Source organism: Pelodiscus sinensis, chromosome 17 (genome assembly GCF_049634645.1).
Source record: "Pelodiscus sinensis isolate JC-2024 chromosome 17, ASM4963464v1, whole genome shotgun sequence".
Taxonomy (NCBI): domain Eukaryota; kingdom Metazoa; phylum Chordata; order Testudines; family Trionychidae; genus Pelodiscus; species Pelodiscus sinensis.
In genome coordinates this window covers 34,287,725-34,309,937 of record NC_134727.1, presented here as the reverse complement: position 1 = coordinate 34,309,937, position 22,213 = coordinate 34,287,725, and the positions used below count along the sequence as shown (strand labels likewise).

The window sequence follows — 22,213 nt, the reverse complement described above, 5'->3', positions numbered from 1 at the left end:
AGCAGCACCCCAGCTGCTCTGCCCCCCTGGCTTCCCCAAGTCCGCCGCTGCTGAAACTGACCAGCGGTGGACTTGGGGAAACCAGGGGCAGAGCTTCCCCAAGTCCCCCTCTGGTCAGTTCCAGTAGCAGCGGACTTGAGGAAGCTGGGGGCAAAGCAGCTGGAGTGCTGGCCATGCTGCGCAGCTCCTCGCCAACCTCCCTTTCCCCCCAGATCCCTTATAGCCCCCCTTCCGGTACTCTGACATATCCAATAATCCGGCACCCCCTGGGTCCCAAAAGTGCCGGATTATCGGAAGTTTACTATAGTGTAACAGTTACATTCTGCCCTGGAATGGTAGCTGCTGCTGCAGCATCACATTCCTCCTTCCGTGGCTTTTTTTTTTTAAGTGCTCGAAAGAAAGCTGTGATGAGCTGGTCTAGGTCAGTGTTTCTAAACTAATGGTACGAGTACCCTCGGGTACTTGAGAGGAGTGGTGGGGGTACGTCAACACAACTGAAATTTGGAGAAAACTGAATTTTTGTTTTAAGTTTTGCAGCACTTTATTATTTTTGTACTTTTTACGCCCCAAAATTTTGCCCGCCCAGCTACGATTAAGTTGTTTAAACAAATGTGTTTGCAATGGTAGAAAAAAAATGGTGTATCTGAAAACTGTAGGTACTTTTTTTTTAAAGGGGTACTTTATAAAAAAAGGTTGAGAAGGACTGGTTTAGGTAATAGCAGCAGCACAGCTCAGAGATAGAAGAAAGTGATTATAACAATGGAGGCTCTGATTCCAGTCCAGCTTCTGTGTCTGCATGTTTCCAAAGAACCACAGTAACCCCAGGAGCAAGACTGTAGAAAGGTCGATGTGACCTAATGGCTCAGTGCAATTCCTGAGTGGGCAATAGGAGAGGAGTTAGGACATGCTTGGAAAACATTGTATTCTTCCTGGGCTTGTAGAAGAGCTGAAATGGAGCCCTCTGTCTGCCTGTGCAAAGCAAGGCAGATCCACCCTTCTGCCTTTTGTGGCAGGAATGTGTACTGATCAAGGGGATAATGAGCTGATTAATTTCATCAAGGTGCATTAAACAGTCTAAATTTGTGTTGCTCAGGGAAAGCACAAGCGTTCCTTTAGCAACATCCCAGCATTTAAAAAACAAGCTAAAAGTAGTTTCAGGGACTGTTTCTGTCAGTCTGCCTGTCTATCATGTCTGGTTCCGCCTCTCGCTGCGTAAATAATCACACATAAATATGGGAAACTGATTTACTATAGGGGTTAAACTGGGGATGTTAAATATCGGTTAACTGAATAGTTGATTAACCTCATGAATTCTTATTGGTTACTCTGCAGTCCCTGGGGGTGGGGCCAGCAGGCAGTGCACTCTGGCTGCATTCCTGAGGATCCCCTTGCCTCTCCATACTGCTGCCTCTGTATCAGAGGCAGCAGCTCAGAGTGCCAGGTGGGAGCTGGTTCGCAAGGGGAACCAGTTTAAAAACTAGCTACTCTAGTGGACCAGCTGCCTGTCACTCTGTGCTGTTGTCTCTGATATAGAGGCAGTAGCGTGGGGTGGCAGCAATCCCTGTCCGGGGATGCTAAGCTCCTGGACCCAGCGTGAGCCAGAACTGACCCAAGCTGCCTGCCTGGCTCCTAATACACTTCAAATGCAGAACCACAATAGGAGTAAGTCCCAGACCCAGAGCAAGCTAGGACGGAGCAGGGCTGCTGGCCAGCCTGCTAAAAAATTTACTGGTGGGGGGGAGGGGAGGAAAATGTGTGTAGTCTATAGCATTAACTGAGAAGCAAAAGCTTATAGGTTAATCATCTACACTATTACATCCCTATGTTAAACCAGGGGCAGGCAAGATGTGGCCCGTAGGCCAGATCCAGTCCACCAAGCCATTGGATCTGGCCCTGGGCTGCCTAATCCAGTCTACAGGCCACCCCACCAAGACCTTTAGGCACAGAGCAGCCAGCTGCTTCAGAGCACCCCCACATCACTTTAAGTGTCTTGCTGCTCCTTGTAGCTCTCTGCTCTGGGTGCCAGTGGGAGGAGAAGATTTCACACGCTGCCTGGCCCCCAGCAAAATCTCTCAGCTTGAAACCAGCCAAGGGGAGCTCAGAGATTTTTGCCTCTTGATCAGCACGCAAAGCCTCCCCACATTCCCTCTGGCACCTGGAGCAGAGAGCCAGCCATTTTGAGCAGCCTGAGGCCAGACTCCCTCCTATACTTCACCCCTAGACCAGAATTCTCTCCTGCACCCATACCTCCTCCAGAACCTTTCATCCCAAGTCCCTGCCCCAGGTCACAACCCTTTCCTTCACCTCAACTCCCTCTCAGACCCCACACCCTCTCTTGTACCCCAGTCCCTACGCCAAGCTCCTTTCTGCACCCAACCTCTGTCCCAGACCCCACATGCCCTCCATAGAAAAGTGCAGACGTTGGCCACTTTCCAAAATCTTAGTGTGCACTCCCTCCCCATCAAAAATTATTGCCCGCTCCTGGATTAAACAATTATACAAGTGCTGCTAAAACGTACGGTGTAAAATACTGGGGAAAAGCTGTCTTTCTGTCTAATAATCCCTTGCAGTTACAGGGATCTCTTTGACTATTGTTCATAGTAATAATGGATACACATTTTTCAGACAATGTGATATTTTTATTGACTGTGACCCTTTACATTGTTCTTAACCATATCACGGAGAGAATATTCTTCAGTAGCTTTGTTTGGCATGATGAAAAATCAATCAGCAGTAGAAAACAGGCAGAATTCCAAGTGGTCTTCTGATGATAACCAAGACCAACTACAATGGTTTTGGTAGCCTATCAAATGAGCTTAATATAATTTCTGCAAACAGCTGTTTACTTCATGACACTTTGCAAACAGCAGTACACCTACCTGATATTAGTAAATCAGACTTTGTGTCCCCCAGGTTTGCTGGGGTTAAGTTAATTATCTGTAGGGTGTTACCTGCAAATAAATGCTGATGTTTTTCTTAAAGCAGACTCATAGTTTTAAAGGAGTTAAAGGCAGCTCACTCCAGACAGCAGCGATAGATGGGATACTTGGACATAAGTGGATCCAAATGGCTTCTTCAGGTTCTTCCACCTCCGAGTGGCAGCTGGTCTGCTCCCACTTTGCTGCATCAGACCTACCACGGGCACCCATGGGAGTGAGTTTGTGAGGGAAGGCCTCATAAGTGACCTTTTAAAAAGCCCATCCAGGGGCTTTGCCAAGTCTCCTTTAAAATATTCTGAAATATTTGCAAAACCTCATCATATGCTTATTAACACCCTGGATGGAGTTCCCCTCCACTCCCAAACATGCCAGCTTGCTACTCCTACAGGGATGCCTCCTTATGGCTATGTTGGACTGTTGTAGCTTAGTGGGAACCAGGCAGTGTGACTTGAGGGGAGGAACCTAAAAGGCTTAGATTCCCTTCTATGGTGAGTGCCAAGGTTTGTAGCATTCCCCACACAACGCTTGTGGATCACTTTAAAAAGTAAGCAAAATGCAGGACAATGTAGCACTTTAAAGACTAACAAGATGGTTTATTAGATGATGAGCTTTCGTGGGCCAGACCCACTTCCTCAGATCAAATAGTGGAAGAAAATAGTCACAACCATATATACCAAAGGATACAATTAAAAAAAATGAACAAATATGAAAAGGACAAATCACATTGCAGAACAGGAGGGGGATGCGGGGGGGGGAGGAAGGAAGGTAAGTGTTTGTGAATTGATGATATTAGAGGTGGGGAGAGTGGGATGTTTGCGAGTTAATGGTATTAGAGGTGATAATTGGGGAAGCTATCTTGGTTTCTATCACTATTTAAAAAGTAAATTTGTGCTGTCAGCTCAGCATTCCCTGAGCAACCTACCTTAACAGATCAGCATGTTTGCATGCCATAGAGACACAAATACTGATAAAGAAACAGATTGCTGTTCCAGGCTTGCATGGGGCTTTTAAACAGTGGGGGGAAATGGAATTTAAAATCGCATGACAAGTATCCTACAGGTGTCCTTTTTGTTAGAGCTAGGCCTGCAAGTGCATTAACTAACTGAATCTCTCATGTTAGGGTTGTTGCAGCAATTGTTTGCTTCCACCTTTGTCTCTCAGGTTCCCCAAGGAAATACAGTCTGGTCTCCTGGAAGTCATTTCTCCCTCTCCACATTTCTATCCAGACTTCTCTCGCCTCCGGGAATCTTTTGGCGATCCCAAGGAAAGAGTCAGGTAATAACTAGATGACTTCAATAATGTTTTATTCAGATTTTTGATTCTCCACTATCCTGACTCAGAAAGGAAAAACATGTTGTGAGAGCTAAGGACATAGTGAATATGTATTGTTGTTAGCTTTATTTGGCTTGGCTTGCTCTGTCATGTGGCCCATGTCTGTTTTCCACTAGTCAGACTGAGACACAGGATACTTTTCTCAAGAAGCCACATGTTTCCAGTTAACTTCAAACTGATTAAACAGTAAAGAACAGGCTTTCTTTAACTCATCTGCTCCTCTGGGGAAAGTGAAAGGTGTATTGGGTTGCATCTCTGCTGTGACATTACCCAGGGTATAATCTGGGCTGATTAACAGTTCTGTCCCCTTAGTTCTCTAGTCTGGGTTGCGTTTTACACTGCTTCACTGTGAGAGCAGCTACTCCTGGTCTGCTCTCATAGTCACCAACATCTAACATGCTCCCAGCTGTATTTTACTAAAAGATTTACCCAGCATTGCTCAGGACCTTAACTTTAATTTTTTTTTTAAATATGATGCATGGACATTTTCATTTTTTGAATCATTGCTCTGGGGTGGGGCTGTGGAGGAGGGGTTCAGGATGCAGGTTGCCCCAGAAAGAGAGGACAACCCAACCCTCTCTCACTGTAATACCTTGGGGCCAGGTGAGAAGCACCTCTCCATAGCAGTTGTAGCACCAGCAGACCCAGCTGGGGGAGGGGTGCATGTCCCCACGGGCAGGTCCAGGTTAGTCTGCCCCGTTGTGCTCCCCAGCCAGAGTGAGGAATGCAGCAAACTGTGCACTATCCCCTTGCTCCCTGATGAAGGGGAATAGCCAGCAATGTCCCTCTAGAAATTGGGGGAGGAGAGCTTCAGGGCCCCCCCAAAAGGGTGCTTGGGGGGTGAGAAGGTCAGGGCTGGGGCAGTCCCGGATGGGGGGCGCACCCCCAGCCAGCCCCTTTCACCTGCCTGGTGATTGTCTCTTTTCTGTGTGGTTGTATGAGAAGCAATCCCATTCCAAGCTGGAGAGTGAGGAGCCCTGAGCCTCAGGGGCGGGGTCCAGGCAAACTTGGGGCCACATCCGGCCCGGGGCCTTAGGTTCTCCACCCTGGTTTAGGAGGAGTTCTTGAATGGACAGACAAACTGTCTCAGTTATATAGTCGATAAGTGCTATGGCCAGCCACTCCTGCATTCCACAGCAAAGCAACACCAGCAAATTCCCACTCCCCGGCTTGCCCCAGAGACGTGTGTCCTGTACGGCCCTGCTCTCTCCTGGACAATGCATGTACATAGAAAGTCTGTAATTTTATTAATAGAAAATGAAGCACACAAATCCTTTTAATCCCAAACGCATACTGGTTTACATGAAACAATAAAACAAAGTTTGTTTAGCTACAAAAGAGAGATTTTAAATGACTACAATAAGGCATAAAAGTCAGAATTGATTTACAAGAAAATAAAAGTAAAATGCAACAAGTGCCTAATTTAAGAAACTAAGTGAATTCAAAACAAGGTCTCTTTCCACATATTTTAGCAGTCTTACTGGCTGAATTCCTTTCAGTCAGGATCCCTTCCCCAGTCCAAAGTTTTTTCCTTTGTTGTTTCTGGCTTTGTGTGTGCCAAGGGGAGAGAGGAAAGAAGCAATAATTTGTGACGTCTACTCTCTTATAGTTGTTTCTCAGCTGCAAGAATAAGTTCCAGCTGAGGTGCAAGAGAGAAATTCTCTGCGTAGATGTGAGCCTCCATCTTTTTTGTGTGTGTCTTTTTTTGTCATGATGTAGATTTTTCATTCACATCCTCTTTGCTGCCAAAGAATGGCAAAGTGATGGTCCATTTGATTTTTATAGACACCTGACTGAGGCATTTGCTAACCTTTTGTGTCTGGGGAACTACCCTGTGGCTGTCCCCCTGACTTGGAACATGTCTTAATAATATCATGTGGAGGAGCCTCATAACTTTACGTACAGTGTTGCCACTCGTACTTTACCAGGACAATAATGATCAGCAAATTATGATTTTTTCAAATGGCACCTTAACTTTGTACACAATGGGTGTGTCTAGACTACATGGCTCTGTTGATGGAGCCATGTAGATGAGTATACTAGACATAGCAAAATGAAGCGGCGATTTAAATAATCGTGCTTCATTTACATCAAAATGGCCACCGCGCTGTGCCGACAATCAGCTGATTCAGCACAGCGGGGCAGTCTAGGTACGCCACGGTCGACAAGGGAAGCCTTTGTCGACCGCTCCAGTAAACCTTATCCACTCATCTACATGGCTCTGTCAATGGAGCCATGTAATCTAGACACACCCAACGTATCCTAGTACTGTTAAAAGGGGTGAATATAATGCTATACAGACAGTCACACTCCCCAAATAAAGCATCTGCTGGCTGGTAGGAAGGCATTTCTCATCACTCTGTCTGTGTTGCAGGTGGAGAACAAAACAGAACCTAGATTATTGCTTTTTAATGATGTATGCCCAGTCCAAAGGCATTTACTACGTGCAGGTAAGTTTGATGAATGAATGCTTGAATTCACAAAGATGTGTGTCTTGTATCAGTTGAGTGAGGGGGGGCGGGATGTGAGTGAGAAAAAACATAAAGTGGAGTCTTTGATTGGGAAAGGGAGAAGAGGTTAATTCAAATGTTGTTGGAGTGTTTGTGATGTTGACTCTGCTCCAAAAGTAACACCCATAGGATATGCTGTCCCTTTCACATTCTGTCCTCTCACGTCCGATTCAGGAACGCCTCTGCATTTCTCCTTCAACCACCCCTCTCTCTCTCTCTCTCTTTCTCTTTTTCTGCGCGTGCAAAGACATTTACTTTGGACCAGGTTAGATTAACCCTTTGCAAGCCAAAACGTAAGTCTTCATTGTAGTGCACTATAGAGTCTTCTGAAGTATATTAGCTCTACATTATGGGCAGCATGCGATTTTGGTGGGGGGGGGGCAGAGGGGTGAAGGCTCGCTCTGAAATCAGTCTGCCTGTGGTGCCGCACTGCAGAAAAACTTTACAGTGGAACCTGTTCGAATGGCTAGAAAAGTAGCAGTCCCAAAGAGCAGTTGTGTCTGAGCTGGAGCTTATCTAACCCAGCTGTTAAAGTTCCCTTTGGCCAAGCGGGCTAAAGAATTGTGCCCAGGAATGGAAGAGGTGGAGATTCACAGAGTAGTTGTCAGTTTTCCCTTAGCCTGTTGGATTAGATTTAGAAGGGTCTGTACAATGTGTCTTCCCGCAATAAACTCTGCCTTTGCCAAAACTTTCCCCAGCCCTCTCATGTTGAATGCTGTGCAGTGCAGAGACTGGAACAGAGCGTGTGTGTTTTTTGTGGTCGGTGCTGAGTTTCCTTCCCCCCTTGCAGCTGGAGGATGACATTGTGGCCAAGCCAAACTATCTCAGTACAATGAAGAACTTTGCTCTGCAGCAGCCATCGGAAGAGTGGATGATCCTGGAGTTCTCGCAGCTTGGGTTTATTGGTAACTGTCTCCCCCCACCCTTCCTCCCCAAAGCAGCGATGGGTGCTTGTGCAGCCCCTCGGGAGAAATTCTCATGCAGCCTGATGAGCAGAGCACCCACAGCGATAGCTTTTGTGTTTCTAGTGGTGGTGCACATTCACACATGCCTCAGCGCACATAAAAAAAAAAATTAGGGGTCAGGGGGAAAAAATCCGCTCGTGGATGGGGGGCTGAGAGGGAGCATTACCTTGAATACTCTTCCAGACATGGCTATGGCATAGCTGGCTGGATCCTACAAACAGCAATCCCTTTGCTTGGAGAAGTTTTCCCCTAGGAAAGGGAAATGGAATGCCAGAGGCATGGCCTCCTCTAACACTTTTATAGTGATCCTTTGGCTTTCCCAGAAAAGAAAGCTTTACTGCAGAGTTTTCTGTCCTCCTGACTCTGGAACAGTTGCACAGATGGAACGACAACCTGCGTGTCAGTCGCCTTCCTGTGGATGCAGCTCAGATAAAACACAGAGCATGGCAGCAGCAACTGTCCCTAACTTCTCACGGCCATGGTGATTTGATTGAGGTGTCTTAGGCAGGCCAAGCTGCCTCTGAGACTTTGCGTTCAAGTGGGTAGGGGGCGGTGCATGTCTGTGCTTGACCAGGTGACCTCTTCTACCAGCCTTCAGATGCCAATATTCTGATCCATTTTTAATAAAAATAAATTTACTCAGTGGCCCAGCAGAAAGGCTCGCTTCCTGGATGCGACTGGTTGTTTCTTGGTTGGATGAGAGTGAGAAGCACCTGCCATAAATCATTCAGACCCTGGGCTGGAGCAGTTTTATATCTACTGAGAACTATTTCAGGACTGTGTAGTTATGCAAGCGGTTTTGTCTATTCCCGTGCCAGGACTATATTAACTTGATGGAGTTTGAACTCTTTCTGAACTCTCAGGGCAGGAAAATGTCCATGAATGACATTTTCATGAATACCCCTCTGGTAGGGTTTTCACCCAGATAGTCCGTTTTTTTTTCTGGCCCCTGTCTGGTTTAAAAAACAAACAAAAAGGAACCCAGAAAATACCACACATGTAAAATGTAAAAATGTCTGTTTCTTTTGGAGGGAAGGCCAGCGGGGATATTGTTCTCCTGCCGCATCTGGTGTGGGTGGAGGGGAAAGTGAGGAGTGTGGGGATTCTTAAAAGGCACAACACCTTTTTTTCCAACAAGTTTGGTCTCCTAGTTTTTTGGGTTTTTTCCATGTTCTGGATTTTTGGTGAAAGCATCTGGCAAGCCTACTCTTTGGTGCTCCTTTTCCATCTGGTGTGAGTGTTCCATGCACTTAAGTGGGACTCATAATGGTGTGTGTTGCTAGCTTTGTAGCAACAGATCTATAACAAATGCTAATTTTAGAATTGTACTAGCAGCATCAGTGATGCTGGTGCATAAGCCCCGACTGCGCAGATCTACGATTACTTGAAACTCCATTAGAGATGCAAGGAGAGAGACCAGTTTTTTTCCCCCGAGGAACTTGCAGTTATTTTCAGTTGCTGGATTTTGTTTTTCACTACCTGTATCTACTCTCTCTCCTCCACCCAAATGTGCTTGCAGGAAAGATGTTCAAGTCGCTGGATCTCAGCTTGATTGTGGAGTTTATACTTATGTTTTACAAGGACAAGCCCATTGACTGGCTCCTAGATCATATCCTTTGGGTGAAAGTCTGCAATCCGGAAAAAGATGCAGTAAGTAAACAATCCTTGCAAAGGGCACCGAGACTCTGCTTGCACTGGCTCCGAATTCCCAGAACTTGTTGGGGGTGAGGAAAAAAGGGAAGATCTGTTGTTATAAGAAGTAGTGATGATGAAATTTTGTTCTGAATCTTGGTTAATCTCATTTAGCCAGGAAAGCTTTGCTCGGGATGAGGGAAATCCTTGTAGGATCTTCCCTAGGAGAAAATGTTTTGAAAGTTCAGTGTGTTGTTAAGAGATGTTTTATGGCAGGGGTGGGCAGGAATTTTCACCGGGGAGGTGCACTTATTGACTTTTGGTACATGGCCATGAGATGGCTCTACCCCTGGAAGTGGTGTGGCCGAGGGCAGAAGGGGCAGGGCTGGCAAGTAGCTTTCCCCCAGACTTGTCTGAGGCTGGAGACTTTGAATTAAAAACATAGCAAAAGACTCCCGGCCTGGTTGCTATCGCATTGCCTGGCAGCTGCCCAGGGTTGCTGCGGCTATTTAAAGGGCTCATGGCTCCAGCCTCGGCCGGGGAGCACCATGCTTGGGAGCTGGGAGCCATTTCAGTAGGATCCTGCTGCCTGAGCCACCTCCTGGAAATCAGTAGCACAGACGGGGGGGTGTAAATAGACACAGCCAGATGCAGTCGGCGAGCCGGATCAACGTGGGAGGCGGGCTGGATCCAGCCCCCAGGCCGCATCTTGCCCAGCCCTGCTTTATGGGGATTCCTTGGGATGAGTAGGAAAGAGTACTTCTCATCTTGGGCAGTCATCCCTCCAAATGCTGGGGGGAATTGAAACCGGCTCCTTGATTCACTCCATTATTAGAGGGGTCTCTTCCCCTTCATGCTATTATCTTGTACTTGTTGGGTGTTCCCTCCGCAGAAACCTTGCTCTCCTTCCCTCCCCACTTACTGGAACAGCAAAGTAACCCTTTGAGAGCGCGCTCCAGGGCAGTTGCAGTCTGGAGTACACCGGCAGGCTGTGGCTGGGAGAAACTCAGTGACATAGACTCTGTGTTGCAACTTAACCACAGCAAATCAAGGATCTCCTTCCAGCTCCCCAAGCTTCTCCATTTGCATTGAGGAGGGTTGCGGGAGGCAGACTAGGGGAATCTTTAACCGGATAGTGTGGTCAGGGTGACCTGTTGCTTAACTGTGCTCATGCTTCCCAGGTGACCATAACAAAGTTCTTTTTTTTTTTTTTATTTTTTTTTTTTGTATTGTATCCCTTTGGTATATATGGTTGTGCCAATTTTCTTCCACAGTTTGATCTGAGGAAGTGGGTCTGGCCCACGAAAGCTCATCCCCTAATAAACCATTTGGTTAGTCTTTAAAGTGCTGCATAGCCCTGTCTTTTGTTTCAGCTACACCAGACTAACATGGCTACATCTCAATTACCATAAAAAAGGGGACATCCTTTCCGGTGTTCTACATTAAACTAGCGCCAAGAGAGGAGAGTGAATGGGATGGAGGAGCAGAGGGCCTAGGAAGATGCAGGTTGCTGCCATGACCGTGAGATGAGCTTGTTGCCAGATGCATGCTCTGATCTTGCGTTTTGAATCCATTCACATCTGAGGCCCCAGGGAAGCAGGGCTTGGATCAGTCACTACTCGGTTTTTGTCTTGCTTCCTCTGCCCGCTCTTCACGGGGAAAGGTAGCCGTGCCCGGGAGCGTCTCTGTGTGTAAGGGGATTTCTGCAGAGCCCTGCAAATCCACATGTCGGAGCGGATGTGGATACAACAAAACAGCGTCAACCAGCCTGCGCTGCTGCCGCCTCTGTGCTGAGATGCAGTGTCTGTTCTAACCCCCCCCCCCCCCACCCCTGCCTGTCCCTGTGCCGCCCTTTAGCCTCACCAGTCTCTGCCTTCTCATGTCTCTTCCCTGCGAGACCCTGCCCCATCTCCACCCTCCCCCCATCGCTAGTTCTTAGGGCATTTAAGAGTGAGTGGTGGGGCCAGCCCTGCACCTCTGCAGAGGCAGATTAGTGGCCAGAGTCCCTGGAAAAACGGGTGCCATCTCCCACCCGGCGCCTACCAGGGAGCGGGTCAGAGCACTTCCACCAAGGAGTGTGGATGGGACACAGGTGTTTGTTCCACTCTGCCCCAGCAGGCGCTCCTGCTGGAAAGTGGGGTTGTGGGAAGTGTACTTGCCCCGCACCCTGGGGAGCACTGGGCAGGGCGGAGCAGGACAAGCATCCGTGCCCTGACCACGCTCCTCTGCAGGAGCACCATGACCCCACTCACCGGCAGGGGCGCTTGGCAGGGCGCAGTGAGACAAGCCTCCCTCGGCCACCCACATAGACGCTCCTCCTGAGAGCCAGGCGCTGCCAGGCAGCCTGCTGCTGCTGCCTAGGTCTGGATGCGGATCTGCAGAAAAGGCGGGGAGCGGATTGCGGATCAGAGGCTGCTTCTCTCCGATGCGGATCCACATTTGTATACCCCCGCAGCACTCGTTTGTTGTTCGTAGGCAGCTTGGGCCCAGGGTGGCACACCCATTCTTGATCAGCATAACCTACAGAATCTCTTCCCCGGTTGGGGTTTGCTTTGTGCATCTGCAGGCAGGAGGAGATGAGATGCAGCTGTTCCATTTTTTGTTTTTTTTCCTCTTGTAAAGCCTGCAGCTTGAGAGGAGTGTTAATGCCATTCCCACTGCACAGCCAGGATAGCTCCTACTCACCTACCTGCAGGAGCGGCCTGAGGCCGGCTGTGGCAGCTGGCTCCCCAGCTGGAAGGCGCGATCGGCACCCCGTCAATGGCCATGATGTAATCATGGGGCACCCTGGTGCCCCAAGATGTCATCATCGGGCGCCTGGGCCAGTGGTGCCCTAGGCAACTGCCTAGTCTACCTAGGCACACAGGCCGCTTCTGCCTATCTGACTGCTTCCTCTCCACAGACGTCTCAGAGGATGCTGCAGACCTCTGAGTTATTGCCTTTTTATAAATTGAACCTAGGGTACGTCTAGACTACAGAGTTTTGTCGACAGATACTGTCGACAAAGCTTCTGTCGACAAAGAGCGTCTACACTACATTCAGTTCTGTCGACAAAGCAAGGTGCTTTGTCGACATGGCAGTGTAGACGCAAGGTCAGTTTACATGCAATAACACCTTCTGTCGACAGAACTCTGTCAACAGAAGGCGTTATGCCTCGTAAAATGAGGTTTACCAGTGTCGACAAAACTGCTGAGTTCTGTCAACGTTGTGTCAACAGAACTCAGCGGTAGTGTAGACGCAGGTATAGTTTTGTCGACAAAAGTCCACTTTTGTCGACAAAACTCTGTAGTCTAGACACACCCCTAGTTGTAGTGTGGATTTCTGGCTTCTCCCACTGTGTGCATGATTAACTCTGTGCAGCACCCCTTTCCGCACGACTGGCAGCTGGTAGGGTTTGCTTTCTTGATTGAAAGTGTTTCACCTGAGCTTTTGGGAATTGCTTTGCCTGGTCTGGATAGCTCCTGTTCTCTTTACATTTGAAAACCAACTGAGGTAAAGATGTGTGGAAAGAGCTGACCTTGCGGTTACTAGCAGTGTGGTTCTCCACCCTAATTTGTCTAAGCTAGGACAATGTTGCTTTCAGTAAATGTGTCCATAACAAAATGAGTCAAGCGGGGGGTTGGGACAGTTGAGGGGACTAATGAATGCCTCGCCTGGTTTTCCCACCTAGATTAAAATAGGAACCTAAAATGAGTTCTGTTTTTTAGTTAGCAATGTAAAGGGATTCTCCCATTAACTTGGCCAGTTTTAATTTTATAATGCAATGGGAGCTGGATTAAGAGATTGGCTCAAATGCAGCCTGTGGAGAATACCCCTAGAAAGCCCAGGTTCCTGGGAGGGGCAGCTCTTGCAGATTGATCCTGAGGGTTGTGATTTCTGAATCAAGTGAAGCCTCGCTCCTGATCGCACCATAGAACTCTCCAGTGTCAGGAGCGGGGTGGAGTTTTTCTGCGGTGGCTGGAAAAAATCAAACTCCTGAGCGCTCTAAAAGTGAGGCTTAGTTTTAACTTAGAAAGCCTCGTCAGCTACATTGGGGGCTCCTGCTACTGAACACAGGCCCCTGCTCCCCTGCCAGCCTGGGAAAGGGGAACGTCCCCAGACCGTGGAAGGGTGAAGAACCATGAGAAGAGCCCAGATGAAGGGGATTGGTGGATAGGATTAATTTCTGGACGGGGGTAGGGAGTAGATCTAGGGGGTGAAGGTTTCTAAAGCAGGGGGCAAAGTCATGTTATTCAGTCCATTAAATTGCAGCAAGGGAGGTTTAGGTTGGACATTAGGAAAAACTTCTTACCTGCCAGGGTAATTAAACACTGGAATAAATTGCCTTGGGAGGTTGTGAAATCTCCATCACTGGAGATATTGAAGAGCAGGTTAGACAGACATCTATCAGGGATGATCTAGATCAGTGTTTCGGAAAGTGTTCTGCGGAATCACCCTCAGAAAGGGGAGCTGCAAAGGACGAAATGGAGCCAACGGGAGCCGCAAGGCGCCGGTAAATAAACAAAGCGGGGCGGCCAGTTAATGTGTTTCTGAGAGTGATTCTGAGGGACACTTTCAGAAACACTGATCTGGACGGGGCTTGGTCCTGCTGTGAGGGCGGGGACTGGACTTGATGACCTCTTGAGGTCCCTTCCAGTCCTAGTGTTCTATGATTCTGTGTGCTGGAGAGCGAGCGACACATGCCCACCTGGGTCTGGGCAGGGGAATTCAGTCATCGAGACAGAGCTAAAAAGCGCAGTATAATCTCTTCTTAAAATTTCATGATTTGAGAGCCAATCTCATGATTTCTGGGAGTCCAACTCATGCTTTTTTGATCTCTGGAAGTTGGCAGAACCACACCAGTACCCGTGGGCGGGTCCAAAGGCTTGTTTAGCATGAAAGGCTTCAGTACTACTGACGGGATTCAGCTGAGCCTGTCCCTTTTTTAAGGTCTTTGTGCCCATGGTAAAGGGTACGTAGCCCTCACTGAGTCTGATATTTTGCAAACATCCCTAAAGTGGGGTCACAAATTGTACTGAACCTCCTTTATATTTACCAGTGCTTAAATACTTATTTGCATCCTGTCGCCCCTCCGGATAAGGAAAATTGAATTAATTTTCCAACTAACGAGACTCCTGTGCAGCATATTGGGGATAAATCCCCACAAGCCAGGCACTGCAATAGGTGTCCTGGAAAGGATATAACTATACAGGTTGTAACGCCCTGGTCCAGCACCCTCAGAACCAGGGAATCTGCTGGACCAGGGGAGGTCGGTGTCAGTCCCTCTTCTGCCACTGGCCATGGGGCTCTGCTCCAGCAGAGAGGCAAGTATTGGCCAAGTGGGGAAGAGGGCAGCGCTCAGGGGAAGAGGCTGCCATCGGGAGTGCAGCCCAGTGGGAGCACTCCACGTCCCACGGCTGCTGGGCTCTGTTCCTGGCCACCAGGCTGCCCACAGGGCACCATGGCCACTCTGTCTGTTCCCTTGTGTGTCTCCCCCTCGCCCCATCCACACTCCTCCTTCATCCTCTCTGAGCATGAGCACTGCAAATGAGCCATTTGCAGCTCTCCAGAGGATGGGGGAGGAGTTGCTGAGCGAGGGGCCCAGCTTTTCCCCCATGAGCGCTCTAGCCTGCAAGCACCCATGGGGATGCTAGACAACAGATGCTGCCAGACTACAGAAAACCAGACTATAGAGATCCAATCTCTAATGTCTTTTCCGTAGGACTCCCCTTTGCTCCCTTCCGCAGTCTCTCTCTCTGTCTGGTTTCCTCTTTACTCCATGTTCACAATGTTTTTCTCCTGTCCCTTTCTGCATTCACTCTCCTCTGCAGAATTAAGCTGATAACGTTAGTTCAGATAAGAGTCCGAACTTTCAGTCTCCTCTTGTTGGGGTGGTTTGAAATCAGGCCAGATGGCTTTGCCAAAGAATCATACAATGCAGTGTGCCTAATGAAAGCAACGAGCAAACTAAAAACTAGGACTGGCCAGGGATTTTAAGAAAAAAATAATCATGATGAATCGCATGATAGAATTCCATTTAAATATTTTTGGGTGTCTTCTGCGTTTTTAAATATACTGATTTCAATTCCAACACAGAACGCAAAGTGTACAGTGCTCACTTTATTTTTTTATTTTTTAATATTCAGACTGTAAAAAACAGAAGCAATGCTATTTTTAATTCACCTAATACAGGTTAATAGTGGAATCTTTGTATTATGAAAGGTAAATGTACAAATGTAGAATTATGTACAAAAATAACTGCATTCAAAACCAAAATATGTAAAACTGTAGAGCCTATAAATCCACTTAGTCATACTTTTTGTTCAGCTCAGACAAACCAGTATGTTCACATTTGCAGGAGATAATGCTGTCTGCTTCTATTCTGACTATCAGGTAAGATTTGTAACTGGTGTCATATGATATTTATGTGCCAATTGTCCTAAAGATTCATATGTCCCTTCGTGCTTCAACCACCATTTCAAAGAATATATGTCCATGCTGATAACCTATTGTGCTTGATAACCACGGTCCAGAGCAGTACAGAGTGTGTTCATTTTCATCATCTGAGTCAGACGCCACCAACAAACAGCTGATTTTCGTTTTTGATGGTTTGGGTTCTGTAGTTTCTGCATCAGCATGTTGCTCTTTTTAAGGCACTTTCGGTTCTTTAAACCTTGGGTCGAGTGCTGTATCTTTTGAAATATCACACTAGTCATTTCCTTTGTGTTTTGTCAAATCTGCCGTGAACGTGTTCTTAAAACAAACATGCTAGGCCACCATCCAAGACTATTCCATAAAATATATAACAGAATGTGGGTAAAACAGAGCAGAAGACATACAGTCCTTCTCCAAGGAGTTCAGTCGCAAATTTAATTAATGCATTATTTTTTTTAAAAACAAGCAGCAGCAGCATTGAAGCATGTCCTCTAGAATGGTGGCCGAAACATGGAAGAGCATACGAAAGTTTAGCATATCTAGCATATAAATACCTTGCAACGTGCAAATGCCTGTTTTCACTTTCAGGTGATACTGTAAATAAGAAATGGGCAGTGTTATCTCTTGTAAATGTAAACAAACTTGTTTGTCTTAGCGATTGGCTGAACAAGAAGCAGAACTGAGTGGACTTACCAGTGCTAAAGTTTTGCATTGTTTTGAGTGCAATTATGTAACCAAAAGTCTACATTTGAAAGTTGTCCTTTCACAATAAAAAAATCTCACTCCAGTACTTATATTAGGTGAGATTAAAAATACTATTTCTTTTATCATTTTTACAGTATAAATATTTGTAATAAAAAAAATAAGGGGAGCATCATACCCTTTCTATTGTGTTGGCTTTAAAATCAATATATTTGAAACTGCAGAAAACCATCCCAAAATATTAAATAAATTTGAATTGATATTCTATTGAACAGTGTGATTAAAGCTGCAATTAATCTTTTAAAATTGCGATTAGTTTTGTAGAGTTAATCATGTGAGTTAACTGAGTAATCGACAGCCCTACTGGTGCTTGTGCCCAGTTTGCCCAAAGAGAGAGGAGTGTTGTCTGGGAGGAAGAGCTAAACCAGCTGAGCTCTCTGCTTTTCCATGGGTGAACCTCCAGGGACTGTAGAAGGGAGGAGTGCAATGAATTTCCAGGAAAACCAAAGTGCCTGACCTGCTTTGTAACAGCTGGAAATGTAGGCAGAAGGGCACTGATAAGGCAGATGGTAAAATGTATTCAGTGGTGTTGGCCGAGGAGGAGAGTTTGCAATGTAGGAGCTTGGAATTAATAATCGCGCATCGGTGCCATTGCTCCTGGTTGGGCCAGCTCACCAAATCCTGCTGCCTAATGAGCTAAAAGTCAAAAACGGGGTGATGCAATTTGGAGTCAAGAGTCGTCATCTTGCAAATCAAAGCCAGAATCACAGGCCACTCTACTAAAGGGTGTTTCCCACCCTTCTCTCCCCCGTGCCCTGCCCTGCCCTTTGCTTTCCCCCACTTCTGGCAATCCGGGCATGCTGGCCAACAAAGGCAAAAGCTAGAGTTTCTCACAGGGCTTTTCTTGTTTCAGAAACATTGTGACCGGCAGAAGGCGAACCTGAGGATCCGCTTCAAGCCCTCTCTCTTCCAGCACGTGGGAACCCACTCCTCCTTGGCTGGGAAGATACAGAAATTGAAAGTGCGTATCTGACCCCATGGCATTGCCTTCTTCCCCCATCCCTGAAGATCTCCCTGATGTCGGGTCCTTCGTGCACCCTGGATCCACATGCACAAGCCAACTTGCCACATTTGGAAAGCAGATGTGACGCTTGGTGTTTCGTATCTTAATGGCCAGGTGTCTGTTTGCGGCAACATCTCTATTCCCCCTTTGGTTTTTTTCACCTTCAAGTTCAGCAAATGTTAGATGAATCTTTTAGACGCCTTTAGTAAGCTGCCCCGCTCTCTCCTTTTCTTCCCTTCATTACTGGACTGCTGGTTGCCATGCAGTCTATCTGTAACTAAATGCTGCTTGTGAATGCTGTGGGAGGGATGTTAAATTGCGTGTAATCAGCTAATCGAGTAATTGATGGAAATTCCATTGACTACTTGATTAGTGGATAATGGGGAGAACTGCAGAGCTGCAGCGTGGTTAGCTCCCGGGCCGGAAGCCAGCCCTGCTGCAGCTCTGCCTTTTAAACATATTAAAAGCTGCCAGGCTGCCAGGCTCTTCATACATACAAAAGGCAGAGGTGCAGTGGGGGGACTGGGAGTGGGCCGGGAATCAGCTGTCCCAGCTCGTCCATGGTCTTAGCTACACCTCTTCTGTTCCTGTTCCCCACCCCTCTGAGACAGTGCAGTGGGGAAACTGGCTTTTAAGCTGGCTCCCCTCAGCACTAGCTCCTGCTCCCCCTCCCCACCCCCTGCTCCTTACTGTCTCTGTCTGATAGTAAGCAAAGGGGTGGGGGAGCAGCTGGTCAAGTCACTACTTGACTACCCAAGATGCTTATCAGGTAGTCAGCTTGTCGCTTACATCCCTATGTTTGGTGGGGGATGTAATGCAAATTCATAGATTCAGTTGAGTTTGACTTTTCTGACTCTTTAGGCAGGGCATTTTAGAGGCACTGAACAGAAGAGGAATGTTTTTACTTCCAGAGATAATGAAGATTTTAAAATGTGTTGGAAGGAAATCAGTCAGAAAACCAGGTCTCGAAGCAGTGCCCGGAGCCCTAAATAAAGAAGTTAGGACACATTCACTAGCCAGGTTTCCCTAATCCTGTTTGTCGCAGGGCTTCAGAGCCACAATGTACTTAAAGCAAGGTTGAGGATGACAGCTGTTTTTCATGTTTTTCCAAAGACTGGAGGTACTTAACCTTCCATCTTGAGCATCACCACAGAACTGTAACTAGCAGTACAGCTTCCTGTCATGTCACAGTCCGGGCTGCGGTGTTTTATCTGATTCTTGGTTTTTATTTTTAGGCAAATTAAGGCCCACTTCTTGAGAGTGTAAATTTGTATGGGAGGGGGGCATTTAAATTTTATCAAAATCAATTAGAAAGTAGTGGCGCTGATTTTTTTTTCATGAAGTGTATATGTTAAGTGTGAGAAGCATGATTTGCCCTTAAGTATGGCTCTGTAACTGATACAGAGATCACTGTATATAAATATATGGTATAATCCAGTCCATATAACTCCATCATTCTTTGATATAACTCAATTACTGGCACAGAATTTGACCCAGATTAACGAAGGCTTTCCTTGGCTTGTCTGGAAATAGGTGACAGGGGAGGGATCATGCGAGGATTACCTGTTGTGTTCCCTTCCTCTGGGGCATCTGGTATTGGCCACTGTTGGAAGACAGGATACTGGGCTAGATGGACTGTTGGTCTGACCCAGTATGGCCGTTCTTATGTAAGGTTTTTGGGGTTGTGTATGTCCGTATGGAACCTACTACCATGGGGCTCTGGTCTCTTAGGGTATGTGTAGACTGCATCCCTCTGTCGGCAGAGGGATGCAGATTAGGCAGGTTGACGTTGCAAATGAAGCAGGGATTTAAATATCCGGTGCCTAATTTGCATAAAAATGGCCACCACGTTTTGCTGAGTCAGCACTTTGTCGGCAAACAGCAGCAGTCTAGAGGGGGATCTGTCGAGAAAGAAAGCCTTTTTCGACAGATCCTGTAAACCTCCTTGCAGGAGGCATAAGGGATCTGTCGAAAAAGGCTTTCTTTCTCGACAGATTCCCCTCTTAGACTGCCTCTTTTTGCTGACTGTACCGAGTCAGCAAAAATGATGGCCCTTTATATGCAAATTAAGCATGGGATATTTAAATCCCTGCTTCAATGTCGACCTGCCTAATCTGCATCCCTCTGCTGACAGAGGGATGCAGTCTAAACATACCCTTATGGAGGCTCCTATATGCTGCCACAGTGCCTATAATGGTGATGATTTCCCCTTTGTGTATTCCTGGGGGATCCACTCCCCCAAATGCCCCAAGGGCGCTGTTGTTCCTCATGCCCTTTCCAAACCAGCTTACATCTCACAGTCTGTAAATACTGCACTGCTGCTTTGGCATGGGGATGTTGGAGCCTGGAATCTGTGTGTCCCTAAGGCTGGACATTGGGTGTATTTCTCACTCAATGAAAGCCCTGTGTGAGACCTCCCTCTCGGTTTGCGTTGAGGACAAAGACTTTGGCAAGCAGGCCCTGCGAAAAGAGCACGTCAACCCTCCGGCAGAGGTGAGCACCAGCCTGAAAACCTACCAACACTTTACCCTGGAGAAAGCCTACCTGAGAGAGGACTTCTTCTGGGCATTCACCCCCATGGCAGGAGACTTCATCCGATTCAGATTCTTTAAACCCCTCCGCATCGAAAGGTCAGTGTGTTGGGGTGTGCGCAGTGGGAGGAGGGGAATGTACAGAGGCGGGGCCTGAGATGTGGGTCCCCTTTTTCCTGTCCCCATAGTACCATGATTTTTATCCCAAATGATGCTGGCTGCTTCTAGAAGTCGGTTTTATTTTCCTTTGCATTTATCTTGTTGCCTGTTCCCCCTTGCAAAAGCAAGCCTCTGTCACTTCATTCCTTCTCTTAGATGTCTTGATTTTTTTCTCTCTGGGGTCTGGTCCCTTGTGCCCAGGCAGGAACCCCATCCCGCTCGCTGCAGGGCAGAAACGAACACTGATTCTAGACTTGGCTTTGCCTAGCTCTGACTTCTGCCAGGGGAAAGCGGCAGGACAATAGAAAGAGCTGTAGTCAATACTCGGTTCTGTGTGGCTGGCAGAGAGTCTTTTGACTCAGATTGGAACTGAATTGGGGAGAGTTGTTAGTGCCTCCGATTTCTTCCTTCTTGATAATAGTAGGAGCTGACTCTTTTTTTCTGGGAAAGAGTCCTGCCATCTCTAAGCATGTCCCAGAGTAAGGAATTGCTCGTCTCTCCTCCCCTGCCCTCCTCAGATCCCCGCAATTAACCTGTTCAATCTTCCGCTACCCCGGTAGTTGCAGGAACCCTTTGTCTTTTTTGAGAACAGTAGTGATACCTGTGCTGCTCCTTGCCTACAACAGGAGCACTTCTCAGCACTTCCATCGCCCTTCAGACTTCCGTAGTGATGTGCAAATATCCACCCCAGAGCCTCTCTCCCCAGGCTGGTGTGTGCTGTTTTTGCTCTCCTATTTGTATAGACGAGGGGAAGCTGTGCTGGCTCTCCAGGGGCTAGAGCAAGGGTGGGCAATAATTTTTGGCCGGGCGGGGCCACTTCAGAAGGGGCGGGGCATCAAGCGAAAAGGGCAGGGCCAAGATACTTCCGGGGTCCCCACCCCCAGACGATGATTGGTCTGGGGGTGAGGGAGTGCCTTGGCCCCCCCACATTTCTCCTGGGTGCCCATACCCCTGGGCTGTGTCTAGACTGGCAAGTTTTTCCGCAAAATCATCTGCTTTTGCGGAAAAACTTGCCAGCTGTCTACACTGGCTGCTTGAATTTCCGGAAAAGCACTGACGATCTCATGTAAGATTGTCAGTGCTTTTCCAGAAATACTATGCTGCTCCTGTTTGGGCAAAAGTCTTTTTCTGAAAGACTTTTGTGCAAAAGGGCCAGTGTAGGCAGCACAGTAGTGTTTTCCGCAAAAAAGCCCCAATCGCGAAAATGGCAATCGGGGCTTTTTTGCGGAAAACCGCGTCTAGATTGGCCACGGACACTTTTCCGCAAAAAGTGCTTTTGCGGAAAAGCATCCTGCCAATCTAGACGTGCTTTTCCGAAAATGCTTTTAACGGAAAACTTTTCCGTTAAAAGCGTTTTCGGAAAATCATGCCAGTGTAGATGTAGCCCTGGCGTGGGAGGAGACTTCCCGCACTCCCCTGCCCCTAAGCCAATTAGGACCTGGAGCAGGGGAGCAGTAGGACCTCCATGGGCCAGATCCACCCGCTTGGTGGGTCTGGTCTGGCCTGTGGAGGCCCTTTTGCCCACCCCAGTCTAGAGGGGCCTCTTTTTCCTGAGAGAGGAAGAACTTCCATCTTCACAGAGCTCGTGTTCAGGTCCAGGATGTGGTGGTTCAGATATCACGGCAACAGGCCTAGCAGTTTTTTTTTTTGCTCTGGGGTGGTGGCATCTCATCTCTTCCATGAGCCAGAGAGAAGGGTGGGTGGATTCCAATAGCCCTGCCTCAGGAGGGTCATGAAAAAGCCTTTCTCCAGGAGCAGTGTTCCCTGTAAGCTGTGCACTTGGGCAGCCACCCGGGAGAGATTCAAACACCGCCCAGCTGAGGAGCAGCGTGCCTGCTGCATGTTTCTACTGGTGGTGCACAGTATTAGCCTCAGCGCAGGCAACAAAATTTATTCAGCACATGGATAGAGGGAATATTGTCCAGGGCTCCATTTATGTAGCCTGCTCAGAACTCCTTTACTAACT

At 47.5% G+C, this 22,213-nt stretch overlaps 1 protein-coding gene across 4 annotated transcripts in view; it reads left to right on the top strand.

Annotated features, from left to right (window-relative positions):
- Window positions 1-22,213, top strand: part of MGAT4B (alpha-1,3-mannosyl-glycoprotein 4-beta-N-acetylglucosaminyltransferase B) — a 119,903-nt gene that overhangs the window by 90,771 nt on the left and 6,919 nt on the right. For all 4 annotated transcript variants that reach the window (XM_075900519.1, XM_025179019.2, XM_075900521.1 and 1 more), the window contains exons 6-11: window positions 4,101-4,214; window positions 6,646-6,721; window positions 7,572-7,686; window positions 9,266-9,396; window positions 17,408-17,515; window positions 19,994-20,187. In XM_075900519.1, the coding sequence (XP_075756634.1) occupies window positions 4,101-4,214; window positions 6,646-6,721; window positions 7,572-7,686; window positions 9,266-9,396; window positions 17,408-17,515; window positions 19,994-20,187 (738 nt within the window). The remainder of the gene's footprint in view (window positions 1-4,100; window positions 4,215-6,645; window positions 6,722-7,571; window positions 7,687-9,265; window positions 9,397-17,407; window positions 17,516-19,993; window positions 20,188-22,213) is intronic.